Source organism: Coffea arabica, chromosome 10e (genome assembly GCF_036785885.1).
Source record: "Coffea arabica cultivar ET-39 chromosome 10e, Coffea Arabica ET-39 HiFi, whole genome shotgun sequence".
NCBI classification, from domain to species: Eukaryota; Viridiplantae; Streptophyta; class Magnoliopsida; order Gentianales; family Rubiaceae; genus Coffea; species Coffea arabica.
The window spans coordinates 4,574,178-4,601,351 of NC_092328.1; the positions used below are offsets into that span (position 1 = coordinate 4,574,178).

General features: G+C 36.4%; 4 protein-coding genes across 6 annotated transcripts; all 4 read left to right on the forward strand.

The window, feature by feature from the left end:
* The first annotated feature begins 2,166 nt into the window (after nt 1-2,166).
* Nucleotides 2,167-5,073, forward strand: LOC113712495 (uncharacterized). Its single transcript, XM_027235951.2, has 3 exons — nt 2,167-2,813; nt 3,673-4,020; nt 4,119-5,073. The coding sequence occupies exons 1-3, from the start codon at nt 2,379-2,381 to the stop codon at nt 4,740-4,742; spliced, it is 1,407 nt and encodes a 468-aa protein (XP_027091752.2). The 5' UTR covers nt 2,167-2,378; the 3' UTR covers nt 4,743-5,073.
* A 4,254-nt stretch (nt 5,074-9,327) lies between these two features.
* LOC113711982 (putative F-box/LRR-repeat protein 22) lies at nt 9,328-11,152 on the forward strand. 3 transcript variants are annotated; one of them, XM_072066791.1, is made up of 3 exons: nt 9,328-9,727; nt 9,803-10,395; nt 10,492-11,152. In XM_072066791.1, the coding sequence occupies exons 2-3, from the start codon at nt 10,046-10,048 to the stop codon at nt 10,982-10,984; spliced, it is 843 nt and encodes a 280-aa protein (XP_071922892.1). In that variant the 5' UTR covers nt 9,328-9,727; nt 9,803-10,045; the 3' UTR covers nt 10,985-11,152. The 3 variants fall into 3 exon arrangements, with proteins under 3 accessions (XP_071922892.1, XP_027091050.2, XP_027091049.2); XM_027235249.2 differs by having other exon boundaries at nt 9,328-9,508; nt 10,031-10,395; XM_027235248.2 differs by having other exon boundaries at nt 9,328-9,508; nt 10,036-10,395.
* Nucleotides 11,153-13,967: 2,815 nt separating this feature from the next.
* LOC113712610 (uncharacterized) lies at nt 13,968-15,972 on the forward strand. Its single transcript, XM_072068051.1, has 2 exons — nt 13,968-15,738; nt 15,872-15,972. Exons 1-2 carry the CDS (start codon nt 13,968-13,970, stop codon nt 15,970-15,972), a joined length of 1,872 nt encoding a protein of 623 aa, XP_071924152.1.
* A 1,402-nt stretch (nt 15,973-17,374) lies between these two features.
* Nucleotides 17,375-25,315, forward strand: LOC140015456 (uncharacterized). Its single transcript, XM_072068052.1, has 6 exons — nt 17,375-17,534; nt 17,645-18,781; nt 19,182-19,238; nt 19,458-19,536; nt 23,493-23,542; nt 23,938-25,315. Exons 1-6 carry the CDS (start codon nt 17,496-17,498, stop codon nt 25,066-25,068), a joined length of 2,493 nt encoding a protein of 830 aa, XP_071924153.1. The 5' UTR covers nt 17,375-17,495; the 3' UTR covers nt 25,069-25,315.
* Nucleotides 25,316-27,174: the final 1,859 nt, after the last annotated feature.

Below are 27,174 nucleotides of genomic sequence, written 5' to 3' on the forward strand. Positions count from 1 at the left end.
CTAATGAAATGAAAGGCTGCAACCCGATGGGCGCCCCTGGAAGCTGGAACCCACCAATGTAAATGGTCCATCACAAAAACGATTCACACCTCCTCTTCTTCTTTATCAACGACCACCCGCTAAAAACTAAAACGAGACGGAGCAAAAAGCAAAACGACAAATCAATGACGCGCAAGCTGGATAACCAACCTACCACTGCCCACTGCCTCCTACACCCTATTTCAACAGCCGTCTACTGCCACTGCGGCAGTACTTGTCCCCTTGTGCTATTCATCATCATCGATACGTACTAGACGGGCCCCTCTTATTCATTTGCTCTGCCCAATTTACCCACCATTTTTTTTCTTTTTTCCTATTTTTGCAAATTTATACAGTCTACTGCCACCACTATCTATTTATCAAATTACTCTTTTAACCTGGTTGAGAATCCCTATGAGAAACTTTTTTTTTTTTCTGGGTATTTCAATAATATTTGTATCGTTGTACACTTGTTCTAGGGCTGAGATTGTAGATTTGATTAGAGATGCATATTGGTTAAGCCGAAACACTAAGGTTGTGTTTGAATTGCATTTTCTGGCATTTTTCATGAAAAAATTACTGTAGCGATTTGATATATGTGAGGGGAAAAAGGTGATAGGGAAATGTGATCACGGAAAACTACAATATTTTCTGACGGAAACAAGCAATCCAAGCATGGCCTAATTAAACGGATGGAAAAGAATATACTTATAAAGCAATGGGTTGGGCAAGATTAGCGCAGAAATTACACTATGCATTAAAGTTAAATTCAAGCTGAGTAATATTTCTAGAAAGAATTAGCTCACAAAACTTTCTGACATTTTGATTATATTGCGATGCCGCGTATTCCAGTATTTGTCCTTATTTCAAAATGAAAATCAATTGATTAAGAATTATTGCTGCTTATGTTTTCAACTGTTCTTGATGGGAAGAGTTATTAGAAGACTTAAAAGGCCATTGTTTTACGGGTAGGGAGGGGGGGTAGAGTTGGTGTAACAAATTAGATAAGGAGATCAAATCAGAAATTGATTTCATTACTGTTCATAAATGGCTAAAAGCCATAATTTAATAATTAGGTGAAACAACCGTTTCTCTTGAGAAGGTAAGGCAACTAATTGTTAATTAAATCTGCCATTCATTTTAGCCTTACATAGCCGATAAACATGACTTGTTATACAAACCAGTAATGTGCTTCCAATACTTTTCTTTTTGGGTTTTTCTTTTTTCTTTTTTGTTAATATGATGTTTAGAGCTTTAAATGATAATTGCTTTCAAGTTATTATGACCAAAACTATCCATAAAAACTGAAGCACTGTAGCATACACATTATTCACAATGTTTTTTTTTTTTTGGGCAATCTACTGCTTTGTTTGGATTGCTGTTTTTCGTAAAAAAGTTACGTCGTTTTCCGTGATCATATTTTTCTATTACTTTTTTCCCTCACATATATCAAATCGTTACAGTAATTTTTTCATGAAAAATCATGAAAAATGCAATCCAACATGTTGCTTTCAAAGCCAACTATTGCTATCATCTTTATTTTCATTCTACCAACATGGCTTGCAACAAAACATGATCTAAGTCTCAACCGCTGCTATAAGCTTAATAAATATAAATCTTTAGGTTGCAACCATAAGTTGGGTCCAATAAAAGTTTAAAATATTTTCTTACCACAGTCTATATTAGCACCATATCTTTGTCTTAATTATTTATCTTATCCACCTCAAAGATACCCTTCACGTTTTAAATCAACATGATTATCGTGACAAATTCTTTACGCGCAAAATGTCATTTGTGCGTGTTAGGATTGCAATTTTTTTTTTTTTTTGGATTGCAAATTGTAGAAGAGCTTTTAACAGTTATATTTATTCTAATGCTATGTGTGTAAGATGTAATGGTAGTTGGAAAGATAATAACACAATCAACAGGAAACATGTTAAAAACAAAACGAAATAGAATCCAAAAAATTTTCAAAATAACAACTAACGTTACCCACTTTCTAACTTGTTTTGGAATTTGGCTGATGTCAATCGAGAATGAAACCCATAAATGCTGAGGGTAAAAATGACATTAAGTTGTCTAAACGTTTTGACCGAAGTCAACAGTAAAAGTGGCCATAAATATATAGTAAATCACACATTCCATTCCGCACTAAACAATGAGATGAGAAAAATGTTTTGCTTCTTTATAACGTCATGCCCTTCTGCCTTCTTTCAGTTGTGACTCCTCACTCTCTCCACTCTCCATAGCTGCTGCATTCTCTTCACGATTTCTTCTTCGTTTTAAACCTTCCCTCTACCGTACTTGATTGCTGAAAACTGCAAAAGGGTTCTCATTTTCATCTCCATTTTCTGCAAAAAATGGAGCGGAAACAGGGCTTCTTTTCAGCACTCAGAGAGGAAGTAGTACGAGGTTTATCACCGGGACGGTCCAGACGGCGAAGCCCATCTCCTTCAAGGTCGAGTTTAAGGAGGAGAAGGAAGGGAGCCCACACGGTTCCGCCGGAGGCGTTCATTTCGAGATCGGGGAGTTTGAGGCCCGCCGTCGAGACTCTGTCGCCTTTGAGGGAGGGTCCGGATCCGGCCGGGTCGGAGGCTGGGGATAGTAAGAGCGAGAAGTGGGGCCACTGGCTGTGTCGGGCGCCCTCCGTTTCGACTGCTGCCTCCGGATCCGGGTCGGGTTATCAGAGGTCCGATCTGAGGCTGCTGCTTGGTGTCTTGGGTGCGCCGCTTGCCCCGGTGCACGTCAGCAGCAACGACCCTTTGCCTCATCTCAGCATTAAAGACACTCCCATTGTTAGTCTCTCTCTCCTCAACATTTTTCCTACAGCACTCCAATGTCTACTCTCGTACATTTTCTTTTTTTTTTTTTTGGGTTTTTTGGTGGGCTTGGATTTTTCTGTGCTTTTAATGTTCTTATATTTGTTATTTCATGTGGTGGGGTTTTAATAGTTGTTGGGTTTTGGATGTTACTGCTTTTCGGAGTGATGAATAAGAATTGTTGGGATTGACTGATAGCAACAGTTATTTTACAAAAAAGATTGTTGGGTTGTAACTGTGAATGTTTTTGTTTGTGGTTCACAAAAGAACTGAGCTTTCGTCCTTCCAATTAGATACTGAAATGGATATATAAAAACCTGGATATAAAAATGTTTTGTGCTTTTTTTTGTTTGATTTGTCACGTCTACAATTTAGTTTTTTTCTTTTTTTGGGTTTTGGCTGCATTTAAAAAAAAAAAATTTTCATCCGGGGTTTTGGCTGCAGGTTAACCAATGAGTACTCTCTTGATCACTTCCTTTTCTGATTTTCGTGTATGTATTGCTAAGGTTTGTTTAGCTCCTAAATAAATATAAATGAATTTGGGTTGTTAATGTGATGGAATATTCTCTGAAAATGCGGTGACGTTTGATTCTCAAAATTGAATACGTCAAAAGAAATATAAAATAAAATAAAAGAAATCTGCGCCTTAAGAATTTGGGAAAATGGATAATAAACAGACAGTGAATTAAACTTGGGGTGGGGGTGGGGGTGGGGAAGGAGATTGTAGAGGGCTTTGAACTTGTTTTTTGGATATTGGTTAACACAGATTCTCATTGGTGTTAATTGAAATTTATCTTGGCTGATCATCTCATAGTTTCGATAAATTGCTGTGCAGGAAACTTCATCAGCTCAATATATACTGCAGCAGTATACAGCTGCATCGGGAGGACAGAAGTTGCAAAATGCTATTCACAATGCTTATGCGATGGGAAAAGTGAAGATGTTGGCATCAGACATTGAGACTGCTACAAAGGTCATTAAGAGCAGGAATTCTTCGAAAGCAGCCGAGTCTGGTGGATTTGTTCTCTGGCAAATGAACCCAGATATGTGGTATGTGGAGCTTGCGCTTGGTGGTAGCAAAGTCCATGCTGGATGCAACGGGAAATTAGTTTGGAGACATACCCCCTGGCTTGGTGCACATGCTGCAAAAGGGCCCGTCAGACCACTGCGTCGTGCCCTTCAGGTGAATAGTATTCTCTTTAACTGTAGGACTTTCTTTTTCCTTTACCTGTGCCATCTCTGTTTGGTCATTCTTCAACATGGTTCTGTTTTGGACTTCAGGGACTTGACCCGAGGACCACGGCAAACATGTTTGCTAATGCTAGATGCACAGGAGAGAAGAAGATTAATGGGGAGGATTGCTTTGTTCTCAAGCTTTGTGCTGATCCACACACATTAAAAGCAAGGAGTGAAGGACCTGCGGAAATAATAAGGCACGTTCTTTTTGGCTATTTTAGCCAGAAAACGGGGCTTCTTGTGCACTTAGAAGATTCCCATTTAACGCGTATTCAAAGCAATGGAGGTGATGCTGTTTACTGGGAAACAACAATCAATTCATTTCTTGATGATTATAGGCCTGTTGAGGGGATCATGATTGCTCACTCTGGGCGGTCAGTGGTTACCCTTTTCAGGTTCGGGGATACAGCAATGAGTCATACCAAAACCAGGATGGAAGAAGCATGGACCATCGAGGAAGTAGCCTTCAATGTTCCTGGTCTGTCGGGAGAGTGTTTCATTCCACCTGCTGAGTTGAGATTGGGTTCTCTCAGCGAAGCATGTGAACTTCCTCAAGGAGAGAGGGCAAGGACAGTGGCTGCAGCAGCAGCTTATCGGGCTAAGGTTGTTGCGCTGGAGAAATCACAGGAGAGCAATGTCAACAATATTGTACTCAAGATGGACATTTAAGACAAGAAACTGGTTTAGTAGCTTCTTAGTCCCAGTAGGCTAGTTTATTTGCACAAATAGACTGACGAAAGGAGGTAAGTTAGTTAGCTAGGAACTCAGTTGATCGAAGAATTTTGAACTTGGATACAGATCTTTCTGAATTGTATATATTGAACTAGATGCCTTGAAATGAAACTCTCAGTCAGCAGTTTCTTGCTAGTGGAGGCTTATGTTATGTACCCGCTGCGCACTTTCAAGCTCAGTTGAGCTGTAACTTTTTAACATTTGAGATTTCGCTCTTGTAAAATCTCGTCCCAACTGTGATATTGAATATGGTCATCCCTTTCTGTCATGGTTTTGTATTATTTAAGGTTGTACTGGCATCCAAATATTAACTACCGGTACTGAAAAGCTGTTTGCGTGAGAGGCATTGGAGCTATTAAATGTTTCTGTTCATTTTTGTATCTTGTCTAATTATTTCCGCCACTCTTTGTTACGTCCACGTCTTAGCAGTCTCTGTATCTATATTATGCTAATACAGTTGCAGGGAATGCTGCAGAGATAAAAGTCCTAAAAATTTATCATTGCCCGTTATAACCAAGGATGAGTGAAGTTACCGTTCCCATGATTCTCATTCTTCATGCCCAAAAAGAGAGATCATTTGTTGTCTCTCATGCGGTCTTGTCATTATTGCTCAAGGAATTAACTATTATGGGGATCTACATGAACGGATTATCAATTATAATAATGATAGTTTTGTGTATAACTTTTAATGCTTAATGCTCGTGCCCAGTGATTAATTAACACATTTTCCAAAGGGAATTGTAAAGTAGAAAACCAAGGTAAAGCTTGATACTTTTTTTTTTTTTTTCGGGGTAACCCGATTCGAGCTATTTGGACTCGATACATCAAATAATAAGAGTACGCTGCGGTCCCACGCAATGCACTCGGGACGAGTCATGGAAATTCAAATCCAAGTAAAATTCGAAATCAGAACCAAATGAGTTCTTAAGAGTTCGTTTACCCCTAGACTATCCCATGGGGGCAAAGCTTGACACTTGCTCTGGAGTGTAGGGATAGTTTTGAACATCCACAGATGCTGATCAAACCTCATGTATGCCCACCAATGCTTCAATTTCAGATAAATGGGCATAGCTATGCTGTCTTCTGGCTGTTTTCTCAGCCCTGCATCCGGGCCTCCGGCATAAACAAACAGCTTCGCATTCTGCTTGTTTAATCTTATGAGACAAACAAGTGCTTTAATTTCAAATGCATTAGGGATTATCTGATTATAGTTTTGTTCAAATAATTAGTTTAAAAATTGGAACAGGAAATAATTGCGTGGAAATCCGGATAGGCAGAATTGCATAAATATCTGAACAGAACAGGATTCTTGTGATAGTACAAGAATGTTTTCAGCTAACAAAACAGAATACAATAATGTAGATGTCCATTGACAGGGATGGAAGCGCAACCGGCAGCAGTGCTTTTATGTCGGGCCGCAAACTGCCCCGATTCTATTCTTGGGAATAAAAGACTCACATGATAGGAAGGGAAAAAATCGTTCAAAACTATCAAAATGGATTTTTTCATCATTTACTTTTAAAATGACAATTATATTTTTCTTACAAAATCAAATCGGTAAAATTTAGTTCCAATTTAGATTTCTGACTATTTTTTACCCTGAATTTATTACGTGATTCATACATGGTTACTTATTTTTTATTTTTTAAAGGCAAAAAAGATTATATCCTATTTGTAATTAAACAAATAAGCCTACTTATATTCATTTTTATCTCTTAAAAAGTGAGATCGAACCGAATCATATTCATTTCCCCCCTAAAAAAGTGGGTTCTAAGTTCTGATCCAATTCATATTCATTTTTGCTATTAAAAAAAATTGAAATTTGATCATTTTGTATATTGAAAATGATGACATATGAGTCACGTGACTATTTCAGGTTAAAAAGCCATCGGAAACTTAGGTTAAAACCAAATTTTACTAATTTAAATTTGTGAGAAATGTAAAGTTAATATTTTAAAAATAAAAGACAAAAAAATTTATCTATATTCTATACACACGCAGAGACGTGTATATATATATATATATATATACATATATAAGTGTGCTAAATAAAAGCATGTTTCTCACTTTTTTTGATCTACCTAATATGTCCTTAATTGAAATATTGTAACTCCTTAATGTAACGGACAAACAAGTTATTAAAATGATAAATACATCTCTTTATCTAATTGGGAAAACTTCTATATCCAACCAGAAATCTTGCTAGGAAAGAATCTTTTGTTGGAAAATTTTCATATAGAAGCAGAAATCTACCCAACAGAGACTCCAATTGAAAACTAGAAGTATATCACCATTCAAAGTATAATTACACTCGCTACTTGTATAATTACATTCAGAACTCTAAAGGCGTATCATTAGACAGAAGCATATAAAAAGTTTAAAACAAGCTCTATTAAGCAAGACTATCATTAGTGGCCAAGACTTCACAGGATCGAGGATCAGATAACAATTATAGACAATGTGATTTTTCCCCCCATACTGTACTATAAAGATCCGTTGATGCCATTACTATCATAGTATAAAACTTTCGTTGAAAATTTATCATTCTTTTACATAAACACCACTTAATTAAACATACCAAATCATCACTTGGTTGGTTCTATTAGTATCTTCTTTGTGTGCATATTACTTGGTTCTAATACGTTTTTTCTGAAAACATATTACTTGGTTAAGCAGCAGACTTTTTTGATCTACCTAATATGTCATTGATTAAAAGATTGTACTAATTTCTTAATGTAATGGACAAACAAGTCATTAAAATAATAAATACATCTCTTTACCAAAACTTTTATATCCAAGTAGAAATATACCTAAAAAGACTTCGATACATTTCTTTGGTCTACCAAAAAATGTTTACGTTTTTAGTAAATATATTTTTCAATCGTTTTTTATTTCTTATATATATATAATTGCTATAATATATTTTTAAAAAATCCAAAAAAAAAAAAAGCAATCCAAACGGACAAATATGATATAGGGATAATTGCAGAAACCTCCCCTGTGGTTTGAAAAATTACACTGACTTCCCCTGAGGTTACTAATCCTTTGCAAATTCAGTCCAAATGATTAAAATATTGTTTTAGGGAGTGAAATTAGAATTTTTTACCAAATTTGTCATTTGTACTACATGTCCAATGAATGACAAAATACTACAAATCAATTAACAATTAATAAACTTTAAGGAGTATAGTTTATAGACAAATATGCATTACCTATTTAAAGTAACGGCTCTTTATGGGCATTTTACTTTCAAACATTTAATTTAATACAAATATTTATACTCAAATACATATTTGTATTTACTTTCAAATATTTAATTTTTGTTAAATACAAAAACTACCAATCTCTCTTCCGTAAAAATATTAATATAACACTTTTTCAATTTTAGTTACAAATATTTATGTATTTAACATAAATTAAATGATTCAAAATAAAATACCCATAAAGAGCCAATACTTTACTCATGTAATGGATGAAAGTTATAAAGAATTAATACTTTATGGTTCATTTTTTTTAAAAAAAACTAATTTATATTAAATAAATAACTTACCGATTTTCTTTTTGCAAGTATATTATTGTAACACTTTTTGAATTTTACTAACAAATATTGATATATTTATCATAAATTAAATGTTTGAAAGTAAAATATCCGTAAAATGCCGGTACTTTAAATGAATAATGCGTGTTTGCCTATAAAGAGCCGGTAACTATTTAAAATACCGGCATTTTACGGATATTTTACTTTCAAACATTTAATTTAATACAAATATTTACGCTCAAATACAGATTTGTATTTAGTTTCAAATATTTAATTTTTTTTAAATACAAAACTTACCAATCTCTCTTCCATAAAAATATTAATATAACACTTTTTCAATTTTAGTTACAAATATTTATGTATTTAATATAAATTAAATGATTTAGAATAAAATGCACATAAAGAGCGAATACTTTACTCGTGTAATGGATGAAAGCCATAAAAAATTAATATTTTATGGGCCATTTATTTTTTTTTAAAATATTTAATTTATATTAAATAAATAATCTATCGATTTCCTTTTTGCAAGAATATTACTATAACAATTTTTGAATTTTACTTACAAATATTGATATATTTATCATAAATTAAATATTTGAAAGTAAAATACTCATAAAAAGCTGATACTTTAAATGAGTAATGCGTGTTTGTCCATAAATTATACTCCTTAAAATTTATTAATTGTTAATTGATTTATAGTACTTTGTCATTCATTGGATATATAGCACAAAGCACAAATATGGAACAAATTTCTAATTTCACTCCCTAAAATAATATTTTAATCGTTTGGACTAAATTTGCAAAGGATTAGTAACCGCAAGGGAGGTCAGTGTAATTTTTCAAACTACAAGGGAGGTCAGTGCAAATGTCAGAAACCTTAGGGAGGTTTCTGCAATTATCCCTATGATATATCCCGCTTTTGGTTTCACGCATGCGATCCACGCTTATTACTAATTTATTTGTATAAGCTTTACTGACAGGAGTCACAGGACAGCTCCGTACAGCTCCACTAGTGATTATTTGAGAGTCATCCATGTCTTCTGTTGCTTCATCAATTCCTCTTGTTTCCCCTCTGACAATCTAAGGGAATACAGCTCCCGAACGAGAAATGCCGGCCGGCCAGCATGAAGGTTCAAACTAAAAGGCGTTGCCGTGTGTCTATATTGTGAGTCTTATTTCTTTGCATCTCAAACTCAATTTGAAACATTGCTTACACGGCTAATCTGTTTAAGTTATCAGCTATTGTGCATAAGATGCATAGAGGTGGTGGAATGGAGCATATTTTCTTTTTAGAATCCATAGCTTAAATGAATGAATATTACTTCAAAATTTTCACCCAGTGGCAGTTGAAAAGGCTCTGCTTATGAGGACGCTTTAAATTCTGGTACGCCATATAGATACAGGCTTTGTTTTCTCTTCAGTTCTTCGTTGTTAGCTTATCATTTCTTAATTGCTGCAGCTAATCCAAATTCCAAGGTTTCCATGCCACTCGATTGGAAAAGAAATTCAAATGCAGCCTCTGCACTTAGCCCTGCTAGTGAATGATAAAACTGTTTCTAGCATTTATAATCCATGAATTGAATACTGTGATGCAAGAACCTTACTAATATGGCAAGGCTTGTCCAACTGTTAATAAGATATGCCATAGTTAACTGATGTGCAAGTCATTTGTTGTTATTTACGCAAGGAAAGAAGATAATTCATGGCTCAAAGAGAATGGCAGAATTTGAACATCGATTGCCTAGTTGAAGTGTTCAAATGGGTTGGGATGGAGTCACTTCTATTGAGTATTCCACTTGTGTGTAAATCATGGTACAAAGCCACCCTTGACCCAAAATGTTGGCAGATTCTCGTTTTCCCTGATATCAGATGTTCAGAGAAATTGCCCAGACCAATGACAATGCACTTTGTGCATTCATACAGTCTATCGTGGCATCATTTTCCAAATGCCTCGTTTGCTAAATTTGTAGTTAGCCGAGGTCAGAGGTCTGCTACAAGTTTGGTGCTTCCTGGCACTTGCGCATATCAAGCACTAGAATATATCTCAGATGAGTAAGTTTGTCCTTTCCTTCACTGAAAATTTTCTTTCCGTTTTGTGGTTATCAGGATAACTAACCGGGAAATTGTATTAATTCTCTGGACTAGCAGGTGCCCGGACTTGAAATTCTTAGGTTTGTCACTTGATCTATTGTATCACAACGGACCAGTCATCGCAAACCTGATCAGTAAATGGAAGAACTTGCAAGTATTGAGCATTGGACATTGCTATATGCTTAATGAAATGTTTGCTCAGCTCAGGCTTCATTGCAAGAACTTTGTAGGGCTAATTTTCTGCTATAGTTGGATAGGTCATGAAGAAGCATTTGCCATAGCCAGAATGCCAAAGATCAAGTACTTAAGTTTTAGGAAAGTCCATTTCCACCAGAATAACCTTTTGATGATATTGCAAAGCTGCAGAGAGCTTGAACTCCTGGACTTGAGGGACTGCAGCGGATTTGATTATGGTAATGAGACAAGGAAGCTTGCTTCTCATATCAAAACTTTCAGATGCGAGAGGTCAAGTTCAAGCGAGGAAGAGGATGATTATCACTACTATGCAGAGGAGGAACAAGCCAGACTGGTTTATAGAAAAATAATGTAACAATCATTCATCTCAGTCCAAATAATCTCGGCCGACGGACAAGAAATGATACTACTACAGGGCCTTAAATATGTTTCTTTCCACTCAGATGCCATATTTGGGATGATACAATTATTTTTGTTGGTTCTGTAATAAAGAATAAAGATTTCCATACATCTTTTGGCTCAATCTTGAATACTGAATAAATAGTTATGCAGTCGGTACACTAGCATTAACATCCTATAGTTGGGATCTTAAAAGAATTATTTTTCTTCTGCCAACAAAGTTTTATTACACTCCCTATTCTGCCTTGTCATATGGAGTCAATTTGGAATAACAGAGGATAGATCTCCTTAGTCTTGGCATTTGACATTGGAATTAGATGTCGCCAAGTTATTCAAAGGGTATGCCGTTAGGGCACTGTACACTGCTACTCTTTATCCTAAATGATGACAGAATTACATTGTCGAGAATTTGAGATCCAGACTCAATACTTCTTTACCGCCGTTATGGTTGCCCTGACATTTTTCCTTCCATCTTAAACTTTATGGTTCATTCAACAGCCAGTCCCTCAATTGTCATTCTGCTATCAAGTTTAAAACAATATTCTCTGTTGCTTCAGGTGAAAACATCTACCCTGCCCCGTCCTTGCGCACGCTGCAGAGTCACAAGAACAGGAAATTTTTGAAAAAAGAACAGGAACTTTAGTCAATCATGCAGAGTTGGCAAACAAACTTACATTAATCCTGTTTCTGTCTGACTAGAAAACTTAAGCAAGTGTCCTCCCTCCTGATGAGCTAATATAGATGTTTTCACGCGCATTATACAATTTAGAATAAACAAACTTGAAAAGAATCCCAGATGAACAGATGTTGTTGAAAGAACTCAGTTTTAGAAATCATAACCATTAGAATATTCTTGAAGGTACACGAGCAGGAGACAAACAAGATTATAGTCTCCTCGTTAGTACTAATTAACATAATATATGTGAATCTGCTTTTTATGCTGTTGCCTGTGGGTAATCTTGTTGCAGCCGCATTTTCTTGAGACCTTCCCCTTTCTGTATGCTAGTGCTTAGCAGTAGTACTACCTTTCTATGCTAGTGTTCTCCACCAGTTGGAAAAAAGCTAATTTGAAAATGGACCACAATATCACTTGCTAAGTTGAAGAGGGAAAACTTCCCAGTTTTGAGGTTGTGGTCCTTGACATCCTTCCGCAGCATTTGCACCACATTACATCAAATGTCTCTCCTATCATTAATTTGCGCGTGTTCGTAGCAAATCTTCTTTAATGCACATAGATTGCAAAGTAGTAGAAGTTAAGAGATCAAAGCCTAGCATGAGTAGCATCATCCCGAGATCAACATTGGTTTTGCAACTCCAGTCTGGGTTGAATCTAAGACTTGCCTTGCCATACAAAAGAGTTTCTTGATCATATTATTGAAGTATATGTTACTTTCACCTCGTACGACAAAAAAAATAAAACTGTTACTTTCACCAGCTAAGGTGGCCAAGAACATCATCAACACAAAGTCCTTTTCCTGTTTTAAGTCGTGTTACGGGGATTGCCGACAGAGGGGGGAAAAACTGTAAGAGATAATGATACATACTTTGAAACAATAATATTTAGTTTTGCCTACAAAAATGTCACGAAGCAATATCTAACTCAGCCCCTAAACTATTCTCATTACACTCTTTTGGCCTCTCAATAATATATTGTCGCAAGCAAGCCCGTCAACCAAAAAAAAAGTGTCAAGTTTAAGTACTTTCATCAAATTTAACCGTTAATGCTGATGAAACGAGAGAAAAAATTGACCGAACACAAGAATTTTTCAACAATAAAGTATTTAGGGAGTCCTTAAACTATTCTTGTTAAGTTTTGGTCTCTAATTTAAATTTTGTCTCAGGGTAATCCATGAATAATTAAAAGTGTATACTTTCAAACGTTTTGGTCATTTTAATCTTAAATGCAACCAAAACGGAAGGATTTTAATCTTAATATAACTATCGCAAGTAGAATTAGAAAGGTAAAGAATGGAGAATGCACTTCATTTTACTATTATTAGATTTAGCTTTTTGCAATGCTGAATAATGAAATGTGTTCTTCATCTTAACCCTTCTGATTCTACTTCGGATGATTATATTAAATGATTGGATAAAAATGCCATTATGTTCCGCCTGCACTTCCGACTAAAATGGCTAGAAGGGCTAAAAGTATATACTCTAGATAAAATTTAGATTAGGGGCCAAAACTTGATAATAGAAATAGTTTAAACCCTTTCTATAAACTTTTATCCCTCATTCTATCTAGCACTAATGCCAGAGTTTGACTGAAATCCTTAAACTTGGTACTTTTTTTTGTTGAGAGGTTTGTTTGCAATAATATATTATTGAGGGACCATAAGAGTGCTAAGAGAATAGTTTAGGGGTTAGGTGGATAGTTTGATCTGTCTAATGTTGGTTGTAATCACTGGACGCACTGGAAAAAACGTGGATTTACTGCAACAAAAAGGCAAAACTGAGAATTACCTCGAAGGAAAATTATGCATGCAATTCAGGCTCCTGATGACGAGGTCTTACTTTCTTTCAATGGATTATATGTTCACCCTTTACACTTTCCGGTTAAGGGCAAACAAGCTTTTTGGTCTCACCAATAGATCATCAAAACAACAGCAAAAAGAGCTGTTGAAAGTGGAAAGAAGAAAAGGCCAAAGCTCCTAGACATGAAGCTTTGTCTTAATTTGCTGCATTATATATCAGATGATCTCATCTCATGAGCGGCTTCTAGTCACTCCTTACCGCAGGATTGTTTTCTTCCGCTGGAACTTTTCTTATTTTTGCTTCATATTTTTTGTGAAAGAAAACAGCAATAGGGTGACGAAAAACAAAGAAGCCTGAAGTAAAACCTTTCTGTAATCATCTATTGTTTTTTTATACAAAACGGACAAATTAGTGTCTTTCACCTATATCTCCATTTCAAACACCTACCCCTCAAAATTGCAAATATGCCTAAAGATCAATTGAGTAGAAGCATGAGTAGGTGTTTCTTCTGCACACTCCAGGAACAAGATTTATTGCTCAGGAGAGCTGGAATTGCAAGCTACTTGAGAAACATGCATCAGATTGAAGACCAAGAACTTGTTCTAGTACTCAGTGGGCTGTGGAATATTGCCATGACTGAACCTCAAGATGGAGAGCTTCCTTCTTTAGGTGTTTTTGAATGCATGGCAAGTCTTATTGAAAGAAGTGTCAATGATGTAGATTGGCTTCTTAGCCATCAAAACATTTACATTGCCTATTATGCAGCTCATATTACTGGTTCCTACACGATAAACAATGCCGAGTATGCTGTCAAAGCTGTTGATGCAGGTGTCATACCACCATTATTGGAGCTTCTTAGAGGAAAGATGAGCTGGGTAGAGCAAAGGGTAGCTGTTAGAGCACTAGGACATTTGGCAAGCTATAGAACGACCTTCAAAGCTATAGCGCTTTACGAAGAAGAAGTGGTTAGATTAGCCATGCGTTTGGCTTCTACCTGTCTGGAAGTTGTTTATAAGATGTTTGTAGGGGTAAAAGACAAGAAGAAGAGGTTGAGATACCATTGTGACTTGCTCACGAGAGGGGTAGGTCTCGGGGATTTGGAGATAGAAAATAGGAAGGCAGAGGAATGGGCTAGTCAACTTCAATGTTGGTGTCTTCATCTTCTTAGCTGCTTTGCCATCAAAGGGAGGTCATTAGATGTCATGTGTAAGCCAGAGTTCTTGAAGGATTTGTCTGAGATGTGGGGTGGACTTGCCAATGGCACATCTCCTTCAGGGATTGGACTTATCAGAATTCTTTGTTATAGTAAAATTGGAAGAAGAAGCGTAGCAGAAATAAAGCAAGTCATAGAAAATCTATGTAATCTCTCGAGATCTTCGGATGATTGGCAGTACATGGGAATTGATTGCCTTCTTTTACTTCTGAAAGATCCAGATACGAGGTACAAAGTAATGGAAATTGCCACATTATATCTTAGTGATTTGATTGAACTTAGGGACATTGGAGGAAGGTCAAACATTGGTGAAAAAATTGCAAGAGTACTTCTTGGCGATTTTAAACTACGAAACTCTAAGATCATCATGAGCAATAGTGTTCAAAGAGCATTAGAAGAAACATGGAATCTCAATATAAAGAAGAGAATGAACGAGAAGACCATGTCTGCTGAGAAACTCGAAGAGCAAAGAGTATTGGTGGCCTTGATAAAACAACAGGGAAATCATAGCTTTGAGTTGGGAAAGATTCAAGAAGCACAATTGAAGTACACAGAAGCATTAGAGCTGTGCCCCACGAGATTGAAAAAGGAGAGACTTGTGCTGTATAGTAATAGAGCTCAGTGTTCCTTGCTGCTAAAGGATCCTGATGCAGCCATAAGCGATACAACTCGAGCAATTTGCCTTTCTAATCCTCCGAACTCTCATGGCAAGAGTCTTTGGAGAAGATCACAGGCATATGACATGAAGGGATTGGCTAAAGAGAGCTTAATGGACTGTATTATGTTCATCAATGGTTGTATCAAATCAGAAGCCACAAAACATCTGAAAATACCATATTATGCAGTACGGATGATCTGCAAGCAGATGGATTCAACATGGCTCTTTAAAGCTGCTCAGTCAAAGACATTAAGCAAACGTGCTGAAACAGAAGAACAATCGCAAAAAGATGATGATCTTAGAATTTACCAGGACAAACTCCCGAGTTTGAAAATCTCCATCCAAGGTAAGGGTTTCATGGCAGGTAATCAAGCTCCATTATCTATGTTTATCACCAAGTCTAGATTTTTACGACTTATATACTTGCTTCTTCATTAAATGAACGACGACATAAGAGTTAATAGTACTTATCATTCCTGCCTTATGCATTGGATCAGGTCTGTCCGCCACTTCTCAAGAACCTTTGCATGGAAACTGGAAAGGCAGAAGGAATGTTGATAGAGCTGGGGGAAGTGGAGAGAGTTTTTCAAATCAATGAGGCATTCTACCGACCATTAAGAAACAATTAACAGGAATTGGTCTTAACATGATTGATTGGTGAAAAGCGGGAAACACAGAAGAAGACAAGATGCTAACTTGATTGATGATGATCAAATGCAGTCTCCTCTCCCGTAAAGTTATTGATATATATCACCTGGTCTTAGGGTACGATCGCAAATTTTGTATTCCACTCACTATTTGAAACTTTCCTTTTTCTAGTACCTACCTGCATGCTTAAGGATTACTATCACTTATGAAACGGAAGTGGGCAGGACCACAAGTCCACGTTAAATTGAATGCATTGATTTGTCCCTTCAATCAGGCAATGCTCCTTGCATGTTAAATCCCTTTTCTGGTAGAATTTGCACTTACATCAAATCATATACCGCATCATACTTTCTTTTTTCCACAGAACAGGGTCCTTGAACAAGATCGATCAATCGGTTTGCATCTCCCCTTTTTTCTTGTTTTTTTCTTTTTTTTTTTTTTTTTTTTTGTTTGGGGGGTGGGGGTTGGTATACGTAAATTAACTTTGCAAGTCCTCAAGCATGTTGTTCTTACTACTTGTACAGGGCCTTGCTTGGTCATTTCCAACTGAGAAAATCAGCTTTACTTGATTCAATTTACTACGTACTAATTCTTTTTTTTTTTCGTTTGGTTTAATAAATAGGAGGGAACTAACTTTTAAGAAAATAAATTACAATAAAAGTGAAGCAACGAATTTCCCAAACAAAAATAAAAAAAAAAATACAATTTCAATGGCGCGACCAATTAAGAAGATGTGCACGCGCAACTCGAGGGTGGCTCTTGTCAGCGTGCCATCTCGCGAGAGGCCAGCAGGTCGAGCCGTAGGGGGAAGGAAGACCCAACAACAAAAGACTAAAAATTGATTGGGACTTTGCCAAATGTCAAAAACATGAATCCAAATGGCAACGTAAAGGGCCAATCAATTTAGTGCTCTTGTTCTTTGTCATACAAATAAAAACGAATCTTTCCTCCCCAAATTCTTCACCACGAATCTAATTTAATCAGTGAGGCCCATAATGAACCTCGGAATCAACGATCGTTGATGAAAATGAAACGATGGTACGTTCTATAGGAATCCAAAACTTTTTTGGTTACTGTTTTCTCGACTTATATCTCTCATCATTAAAGATAATGATTTAAATTTTTAATATTTAACATTATTTAATTTAAGAATTGATAATATTTTTTTTTCACCATCCAACAAACCACGTCTTGAAGCAATTCACCATCAAATTTTAGTGTGGCCAGTAGCCACCCAACACCACTACTGCGCTCGTGATTTTAACGTAATATTTATGAAGGAGAAATAATAATATAATAAAAAATAAGACAGACACATAATATAATATAAGACAGAAAATCCGTTGCGCCCACTGCTATCTCTCTTTAAATCAACTGAAACTTGTGCCCTTAATTGCACATTTGCATCTTAGCCTCTGGAGCCCTCTCCAATTTCCTCCGTCAAATCCTCCCATAATAAGTCTCTCTGAAAAAATGAGCTGGTGGTGGGCTGGTGCTGTTGGAGCTGCAAGGGCAAGTCTACTGCTCTTTCTGATCCTATCTAGTCTTTGATTTCCCCTGCTGTTTTTTTTTTTTTTTTAAAGTTCACATGTTCTTGACTGATATTTTGGGAAAATTTGCAGAAAACGCTGGGGGAAGATGGTGCACCAGCTTCCAAGAATTTCCAGAGTGTGGCCCTTGTGGCGGGAGTCACGGGCATAATTGGCAACAGCTTGGCGGAAATCCTCCCCCTCTCCGACACCCCGGGTGGTCCATGGAAGGTTTACGGGGTGGCGCGACGCCCCCGGCCGTCCTGGAGCCTAGACCACCCGGTGCAATACATCCAGTGTGATGTCCTCAACGCTGATGACGCTCGGGCCAAGCTTTCTCCCCTCACTGACGTCACCCACATCTTCTGGGTAACCTGGGCTAATCGGCCATCCGAGGCAGAGTGCATACAAGTCAATGATGCCATGTTCTTGAACGTCCTAAATGCCGTTGTCCCAAACGCACCAAACCTGACCCATATTTGTCTTCAGACAGGCCACAAGCACTACATCGGACCCTTCGAATCCTTGGGAAAAATCAAGCCCCACGAAACTCCATTCGTCGAGGATGTTCCCAGACTCCCCGTCCCCAACTTTTACTACAGCCTGGAAGACATATTGTTCGAAACTTGCAAGAAGAAGCAAGGACTAACATGGTCAGTCCACAGGGCTGCGGTGATATTTGGCTTTTCCCCGTATAGCATGATGAATGTGATTGGCACAATCTGCGTTTACGCTGCAATCTGCAAGCACGAAAAGGTGCCCTTTAAATTTCCAGGCACAAAAGCGGCCTGGAATTGCTATTCGGTGGCATCAGACGCTGATTTGATCGCGGAGCACCAGATTTGGGCGGCCGTGGATCCCTACGCAAAGAACGAAGCTTTCAACTGCACCAACGGGGATTTGTTCAAGTGGAGACAACTGTGGAAAGTGCTGGCGGAGGAATTCGAGTTGGAGTACGTGGAAGTTGACGAGAATGAGGAATTCGTGAGCATGAGTGAGTGGATGAAGGACAAAGGACCGGTGTGGGATGAGATTGTGAAGAAGAAACAGCTGACTCCTACGAAATTGGAGGAGGTTACGACTTGTTGGTTTGCTGATGTGATTTTCAGCGGAGAGTGTATGCTGGATAGCATGAACAAGAGTAAAGAACATGGGTTCTTGGGGTTCAGGAACACTACAAAATCTGTCATTTCTGTGATTGACAAGATGAGAGCTCACAAAATTGTTCCATGATTTGTATCTCTTCCTGCAGGCTTTTGATTCTATATAAATATTTTACTTCTGGTGGTAAATTTTGCAATAAATATGTGAAGGAAGATTTAATTCCCTCCCAGGAATTGAACATCCCTGTTGTATTTTCCTTTCAATTTTTGTAATCTTTGTACGAATGGCGTCATAAACAAACTAGCTTTGATACCGGACACCCCCTTTTCTCTATCCTTTTCAAGTTGGTTCTCTTCTTTTTCTGGCCGGGATGTCCATAGATGATGTGATACCCTGATAGAATCACAAAACTAATTTCACTCTTTTTCCGCCCCACGGAAAAAATCAATAATGCCTTTTTTTTTTTTTTACGCATGCATTGACGTAACAAGTAACAATTTGTAATTGTAAAATTTTCTCTTTGCAGTTTTTGGGCTCTCATGACCATAATATGTCAGTCCTTGCATTGGTTGGATATTGCAATGTTAGCTTCTATTTCACTTAATGGGCGTCAAATTTCTTGGGTCACTCACTACTAAATTTGCCTGGTGAGAAAAGAGTAATATTGTGCCGGCAAACTGTCTCCCAAGTCTACCTGTGTGATATTGGAAATCAAATTAAAGATGAACTGCAAATACAATGGTCATAATCATTGAATTGGACTTTGTAAACTATTTTTTGACCTTATCCATTACTTTTGCAGCAAATGGTTGTGGGTCTTCACACAAAAACTCGCTGGAGCTATGGGTTTTTCTTGCAGCTTAAAAAGGGTCAAGCTTCGTGTATGCGTTTCATTGGTGACTTACTTTGATATCAATCTCGTACCACATACTTTGTAATCTCGTACCTTTCGATTATACGTGAAACGTTTTATCAATTGGTTCTCATTCATCGTCGCAATTAGGTTGTTTGCTTTTCAACGAACGGATACCACGTTGAAGTCATTTAGTCAAAATCTATTCTCAGACCGTGCATGCGATCCTCGAGGAACTTGAATTACTCGTCAATTGTCACTCATCGTGCACGGAACCCGCGCTGCTGGTATGACAAAAGAAAATGTAAACAACTTTCTAGTCTATTTTGCAGAGATTCCCAACACCCACGTACAAAAGATAATAAAAAAAAAGAAAAATATTTTTTGCACTCCCATTTTTATTAATCATATTTTTATTATGCTTTTAATCATATAATGTTTACTTATTAGACGATGATGTGAGTGCATTGAGAAAGTTTTGATCTATTGATTAAGGTTGGAGGCCTAGAATATAGTGATTCTGAATTCTAATCTTTCGATCCCCTTTCTATTTTTAAAATCCTACCTACCATTCTCCTACTAGACTTTTTGTTTTAAAATAATAGGAGTAAAAATGACCAAAAACAAAAAATGGAGTGTAAATAACATTTTTTTTAAAGGAAAAAAGATTTGTTTTGGTTTAATAAACCATCTTCCCAAGTTCGATTATGTATTGGGTTAATTTGTCTTGTTTCTTTAGTTCTTTCTTGTGTTCGACTGTTCATTTAAATCCAAGCAATTTGGTGATTACTAATAGTTAAATGACCCACGCTCTCAGCCTCGTAAGTTCTGCTGCAATGCTCTGTTTTAATTACGAGTGCATATCATTTTTCATTGACAACAACGATACCAACAATTACAAAAATAGATAAATGTTAAGGTAATCAAAATTTCTAATCTGACATGCAAGGGTGTTAAGGTATTGTTTTAAAAAATATTTTTCTAACGAATGCCTCGAAAGTATTTGTTAAAACCTAAATTATACTCAATTTACCAAGTGAATACATACATTCATATTTATTGCGCCTCTTCAATTTGAATACTTCTATGAAATAGTTACACTTTGCCCCAAAAAAAAAAAAAAACACCTGAGCCCCTCTTAACGAGCATTTATTGGCCAAACTTTTTTTTAAACCTTTTTTTTTCTATGTAATCTTCTATGTAAATACTTGTTTTCAGGAGGCAACTGCTTATCCAAAGATCAGTAAATAGATCAAAGATATTTATCAACTAAAAAGCTAAAAATGTAATACCAAAACCTAACTCTACCATCTAACTATACTAAAGTATATCTCAACTTCACTAGTTTAAAAAGGAAACCACCTTCCCACTTTTTTTTTCCTTTATTATTTTGTGTCCTTTCGTTATTTTTCCTTGTCAAATGTAATTGTTAAAAGCCAATATTTATATTAACAACATCTAAAACTTCATTATCATTCCTGATATTGTATCTGTAGATGAAAATATTCTCCTCGAATTGATAATTTCAAGGTAAATGAAGATTATTCTCTTGTTTTTTCTATTGTGCGGTTTTTGGAACATTCCTATGGCCTTCAAAAAATTTTGACTACTAATTGCTTTAACAAATGATTTCTCACACCGTGTGTTTGATAAAATGTTTAAGAGGAAAATTACGTAACAACATAAATTCATGCTCAGTATAAGCATGTTCATTTGTAGTGCCTCTCTATCACATAATCAAATAATCTCGTATACTTGAAGTATTTTTGCACATTTATTCAACATCAATTAATGGCTTGTGTTACTTTTGAGAAACTTTAGCATTATCTTAATTGCAATAGTTTGATTACTTTTTGTAAAAGTTCTTTTGAAGGAGTAGGAAGCATAAAATAAAAAAATATGATAGCCTTGAAGTTTTTGTAACTTTTTCTTGTTATTGCTTATAATGTTCATTGCAATTTTTGTATTTTGCAAATTAATTTTTGAAAAAATATATGCAATAAGTTTGATACATTTAAAAAAATTGCAGAGAGCAATAATAGCAAGGTCAATAATGGTAAATTTTATTTTAAATAATTATAAGGAAATTATTAAAGTTATGCAATTTTCTTGTGCCTCTATAATAAAACAGTTTAAATTTTTAGTTTTTATTGGAAACTATAAACTAGATTAAAGCTTTCCTTTCTTGTTATCCTACATGGCAATCAGGGTAATTAGCTGCCAACAATAACATCAATTTGGGAATAAAATTTGAAAGAGAATCACATTAGAAATATTTTTTAAAAAGAGTGTTAATTTGGCAAAAAACTCATCTATAGACGTGTGATGTGGAGTGAAAGGGGAGGGGCGCTGATTAACTATTTTACGCATGCGATCCTCGAGGGTTATTTACATAAGACTAAATATTATTTAGTCTTATCTACTCGCGTGTGATGTGGAGTGAAAGGATGCCTTTTTCGTGTCACTAGTAGCCGTTTAAAAGCATTTACGCTCTGTTTTTTTTTTTTTTTTTGCATATACTTATTATTTATTACTAAAGAAAAGACAGAAACCCAAAAAATACAAACGTTAAATAGCCAGCAGATTTAATTATTAATGATAAATTGTTTGGATTGGCCATTTTTTTCCAATTTTTTTTTTGCATTTTTCGTGAAAATATTTTTCATTCATCTTTTTACCTTATGCATATTAAATCGTTACGTTATATTTTTCTTTTAAAAAAAGTCTTGAAAATAACAATCCAAACAGGGATGTTTTATAGTTTTGTATTATACTATTGTGCTTCGTACATGCCGCCCTCGAGGGATTCATCTAATCAAATATTAAAAGGAGGATGTTCATCATTGATTTTGCAATGTCCTTTTCGTTTTGAGCCCACGAGCCTCTGCAATGGAAAATTGGCCGGGAGTTGAATTTCTAGTAATGGTGGTGGTGAAACCCAATAAATTCAGTGGTGCCCTTAGATTTTAAAGGGCATGTTTCTATTACCTTTTTTTTTTTTTTTTGAAAAAATGTTTATATTGCTTATAACCACTGGTAGCTGGCTACAAAAATGTCCTTCCATAATGTCAATGAGAACAACTTTAAAAACTTCAGAAAATTACCAAATATATGCTAGTTCCAAGATTAGATAGTATTTTTCGGCGGTGCTATATGCTACTGTATTTGATTTCATTATAAACAAAATTAGAAACAAAAGGGCCAAAGATACTCCATCCATAAAGCAACAGAATCCGATGACTTAAAAAAAATAAATGAACCTAAGATCGAGTATAGGATATGAATTAGTAGAAAAGAACTAGTCTCTTTTAATTTACCTCTTTTTTCATCGTATTTTCTGGAACTGCGGAAGATAAACACATTTCGCTTGCATCATAAATATATTTCCCAATCCACCTTTTTATATTCCCAACCACTTTTTTATCTCACACACATCATATTATAAAAAAATGCTACAGTAATCGTTCTAAATAATTATTTGGAATAATAATCTATCCTAACAAAGCCAATGTTAAATTATTATTGTAACATTAATAAAAATGCGGTGAAATTTAGCCCCTCATTTGATGCATGTTAACATTCCTTTTTCATAGCTGCAACAACAATTAAACCTTACAAAGGCTTAGTGCATTAGTGTCCCTTCAATTTAGACCAGACTCACTAAACCCATCTGTATCACAGTACTAGTAATTATTCTTAGGCGTTTTTGCAAATAACGTATTCTATGCGTTATAGTGAGAAAGATATCATTTTTGTAATGTAAAACAGGATAAGATGAATGCTCCTAGTCAAGATCTTAGCAGATAATGCATGCATGCATGGTAATAAATAAATAAAAGGATTGCAATCCCAACACTATATATAGAACCTGAATCATATTAGACTGAACATTCGAGGCTTTTAGTCATAGTTCTTAGTAGTGAGCCTTGAGCTGATTAAAGTGCCCTTTCCTTTGTGTCCTGTTTCGGTCTTGCAATCAACAAGTCAACATGACAGCCAACTGGTGGTGGAACAGATCCGTTGCTGCACGACAGGCATGTACAGCAAATGTATTACTTGTCTACTAAGTACCATTTTATTAGTGTGATCCTCATCTCGCCTGCAATTGAATAACCACTAATTTCACTGCTCTTTCATGGTCTGTTCCACTGTCATTTCGTTTCCGTCTTGCTCCCTAAACTTGTGTCAAGTCTCTTGAAATCGATCTCTCCTGATGAAATTCATTTGTGGTTATTGGGGATGGTTAATAGTAAGTATTTGAAGCTGATCAGGTTCATGTACTATAAATTTGAAACCTGATCAGCTTATCAGGTTTTAAATTAATAGCATTAATTTGAAGCTGATCATGTTGCTTTGTGAAAGAGAAGAAAAAGCAGCTTGGGACTAACTAACAAATTCGCTGTGTTTGTTTGTGTGTTTCTGTATTCAGATTTCGCCGAGGAAATGTGTGGAGAATGGAGGACAAAAAGAACACAACAGTGCAGCTCTAATTATAGGAATCACTGGAATTGTTGGCAGCAGCTTGGCTGAAATGCTGTTGCTCCATGATACCCCTGGCAATCCCTGGAAGGTCTATGGTGTGGCTCGCCGCCCTCGTCCCACCTGGTTATCCGACAAACGACTCAACTACATCCAATGCGACATCTCCAATTCTAGAGAAACCATTTCCAAGCTCTCCCCTCTCATCGACATCACTCACATTTTCTATGTATGTTGGGTTGGGTCGGAGGACTGTGATTTAAATGGTTCCATGTTCAGGAACGTCCTGAGAGTCGTCATCCCCAATGCTCCAAATCTCCAGCACGTTTGTCTCCAGACAGGTATCAAATACTACCTTGGAGTGTTCGACGAACGATACAAGCAAGAACCTCATGAGTCGCCTTTCACTGAGGACCTGCCTAGACTGCCCATACCAAATTTCTACTATGACCTGGAGGACATTCTTGAAGAAGAAACCAAGGCCAAGCTTGGTTTGACGTGGTCCGCCCATCGACCTGCTCTGGTTTTCGGGTTCTCCCCTTGTAGCATGATGAACATGGTCAGCACCATCTCCGTTTATGCTACCATTTGCAAGCACGAGAACAAGCCCTTGGTGTATCCTGGAAGCGACTTCTCCTGGGATTGTTACTATGATGTTGTGGACGCGGATTTACTAGCTGAGCAACAGATATGGGCATCGATGGAGCCCAAGGCCAAGAACCAAGCTTTCAATTGTAGCAATGGAGATGTCTTCAAGTGGAAACACATCTGGAAAATATTGGCAGAGCAGTTTGGGTTAGAAATGGTTGGATACAGAAAAGGGCAGAAGGAAACGAGCATGGCAGAATTGATGAAGGGGAAGGAGCCGGTGTGGGATGAGATTGTGAAGAAGCACAAACTGGTGCCTACAAAGCTGAATGATATTGCAGCATTTTGGCTTGCAGATGTGGTGTTCTATTCGGATAATCGAGTGAGCTGTATGAACAAGAGCAAGGAGCTTGGATTCTTGAGATTCAAGGACTCGACAAAGTCATTCCTCGACAGCATTGAGAAAATGAGAGCTTACGGATTTATCCCTTAAATTAGCCCATGGTATAACTGTGATTGATGTTGGTAATCATTTCTTTGTGTGATTGAATTAAAAAATGTGTTGGTTTTGTGGAATAAACTATAGTGAAGGGATCTTTAGCATAGGCTTGATTTGTCTGTTTCTTCTAGATGTGTGATTTTGTAATTGGTGTATACTTATATCTGCAATTTCACACGCACCATAAACTTTTCCAGCATTATTGGGAATGGAAGCCTCCCTTTCGAGTCATTTTGACGAACATCTCCTGTTGGAAGGTGAGTTTTTTGGATGTTTATCTAAAATATTACTGTAACTTACTGTAAAAGTTTTTTAAAAATTTTTTGAAGTGTGTTTTTTTTTTAATATTTTGAAGTGTATAGTTTAAAAACTTTAAAAAGTTTTTTGAGTTTACTGTAGTTAAAGTTTTTAAAAAACTTGTAGCAAACAAAATTGACAAAAAACTTAGCTTCCAAACAAGGCGTGCACTAAGAGTAAAAGTAGCTGCGTTTTTGGAAAGATTTTTAATTATGCAAAAAGCATTAATTAATTGTGTTGAAGTCAATTAACTAACTTGTTTTAGACAAGTTGGCCACCAAAAAGAATTTAAAATTCTTGTTTAGACCTAGGTCGGGATTCAAATCTTGCACCCTGCCCGCACTCAACAAAACCAAAGATAATATATAGTCAATTTGAACGTGAAAATCAGAACAGAAAAAGGACAATATTAAAGCATTTAAGCAAAAAAAAACAAAGGATAAATCTACTACACACCTTCAGAGTATAAACTAGCGGATTTAGATGTATGCCACATATGTAAAATTTAGTATTTAAATTTAAATTTAGATGATATAATATGCATTTAGACCCGTTAGTGAATATATACACTAACACTGTAGACAAAATTTATCCAAAAATAAAATCTAGTGTTGCTTTACAAGATAGGGTCTCGTGGTCTACCATAGCAAGTAGTAGCAGTTACAGAAACAAAAAGCACTAAAACATGCAATTGACCTCCTTACACGGAACCAACTTCCTTTAGAGGAGTTGGCTACCATTTTATTGTGGGGTGAGAAGTCAAGGGTTCAAATCATGTTTTTCATCAAAAAGTTGCCATTTAATGTGTCTTTACTTAGATTCATGTGGGCGCTTTGCATCCGTATGGTCCGATGGTGGTTTAGTCCCTGTCGGTTCTCTGTGGGAGTAGGAGTAGATGTAAATGATGACAATTGATCCCAAAAAAATAAAAGAACAAAGAATAACCAAACAGGTGTTTTCCTTTTCTCTGTTTTGTTTTCCCCAGTGAATGGTACTCCTTACGGGAAATCGGCATGGCATGTTTTTCCAAGAAAGGAAGCTGACATCTAGAAACGAAAGGTAGAGCTCAAAAAATGGGAGACACTAAATGTGACAAATCACAAGAAAATGATAATTTTTTTTTTTTTTGTCAATTGTCATCCCTACTCTAACTACGGGGAAGCTCAACTAAGACTACGGGGACTGAAGGGGATAGAACCACCACCGGACCAGACGGGTGCACTACGCACCCGTCTAGATTTAAAGCAAAGTCACAAGAGTAGCATTTTGGTGGGAGGCAAGGTTTCCCCCAAAAGCCTTAAGGGCTTGGTGGTGGCCACCGACCCAAGAGCAGCATTGATGTGATATCTCGAACTATTTCTGGAGAGAATAGAAAGAGAAATGATCGTAAAACTATTCTGGACCATATCATTGGTGGCTAACATCAAATTTATATGACTTTACTCTTTGTTTCCGAAATAATTCTCATCAACTGTTAGGATTTTGAAGAGGATGAAAAAAAAATTAATATGAAAACGCCACGTTGCTTGAGAAATTTAACTGGACACAAAAGAAGATGGACAATTAATTGATATGGCATGTAGAACTATTTCTTTCCAATTATAGAGAGAATAGTAGAATAAGAAAATTAATGGAAAATTCTTTTTGGACTATTTGTTCTGCCTACCAAAGAAAAGAAACGAGCAAAACCAGTTGAACTTCAAAACATAATGGCCGAAAATTGAAAATGCTTTTGCTCCTATGCAAAACCATTACACTGGGCCTAAGATTTACTTTAAGCAGGCTACCTCTGTTCCAACTCTG

Excerpts from the sequence above, each read along its gene's own strand:
- LOC113712495 (XM_027235951.2), top strand. The coding sequence starts at position 2,379 with ATGGAGCGGAAACAGGGCTTCTTTTCAGCACTCAGAGAGGAAGTAGTA. Across the intron at positions 2,814-3,672 it reads GCATTAAAGACACTCCCATT|GAAACTTCATCAGCTCAATA; the intron begins GTTAGTCTCTCT and ends ATTGCTGTGCAG. Across the intron at positions 4,021-4,118 it reads CACTGCGTCGTGCCCTTCAG|GGACTTGACCCGAGGACCAC; the intron begins GTGAATAGTATT and ends TTTGGACTTCAG.
- LOC113712610 (XM_072068051.1), top strand. The coding sequence starts at position 13,968 with ATGCCTAAAGATCAATTGAGTAGAAGCATGAGTAGGTGTTTCTTCTGC. Across the intron at positions 15,739-15,871 it reads AGGTAAGGGTTTCATGGCAG|GTCTGTCCGCCACTTCTCAA; the intron begins GTAATCAAGCTC and ends GCATTGGATCAG.
- LOC140015456 (XM_072068052.1), top strand. The coding sequence starts at position 17,496 with ATGAGCTGGTGGTGGGCTGGTGCTGTTGGAGCTGCAAGG. Across the intron at positions 17,535-17,644 it reads GTGCTGTTGGAGCTGCAAGG|AAAACGCTGGGGGAAGATGG; the intron begins GCAAGTCTACTG and ends GAAAATTTGCAG. Across the intron at positions 18,782-19,181 it reads GAGCTCACAAAATTGTTCCA|TTTTTGGGCTCTCATGACCA; the intron begins TGATTTGTATCT and ends TTCTCTTTGCAG.
- LOC113711982 (XM_072066791.1), top strand. The coding sequence starts at position 10,046 with ATGGCTCAAAGAGAATGGCAGAATTTGAACATCGATTGCCTAGTTGAA. Across the intron at positions 10,396-10,491 it reads CTAGAATATATCTCAGATGA|GTGCCCGGACTTGAAATTCT; the intron begins GTAAGTTTGTCC and ends CTGGACTAGCAG.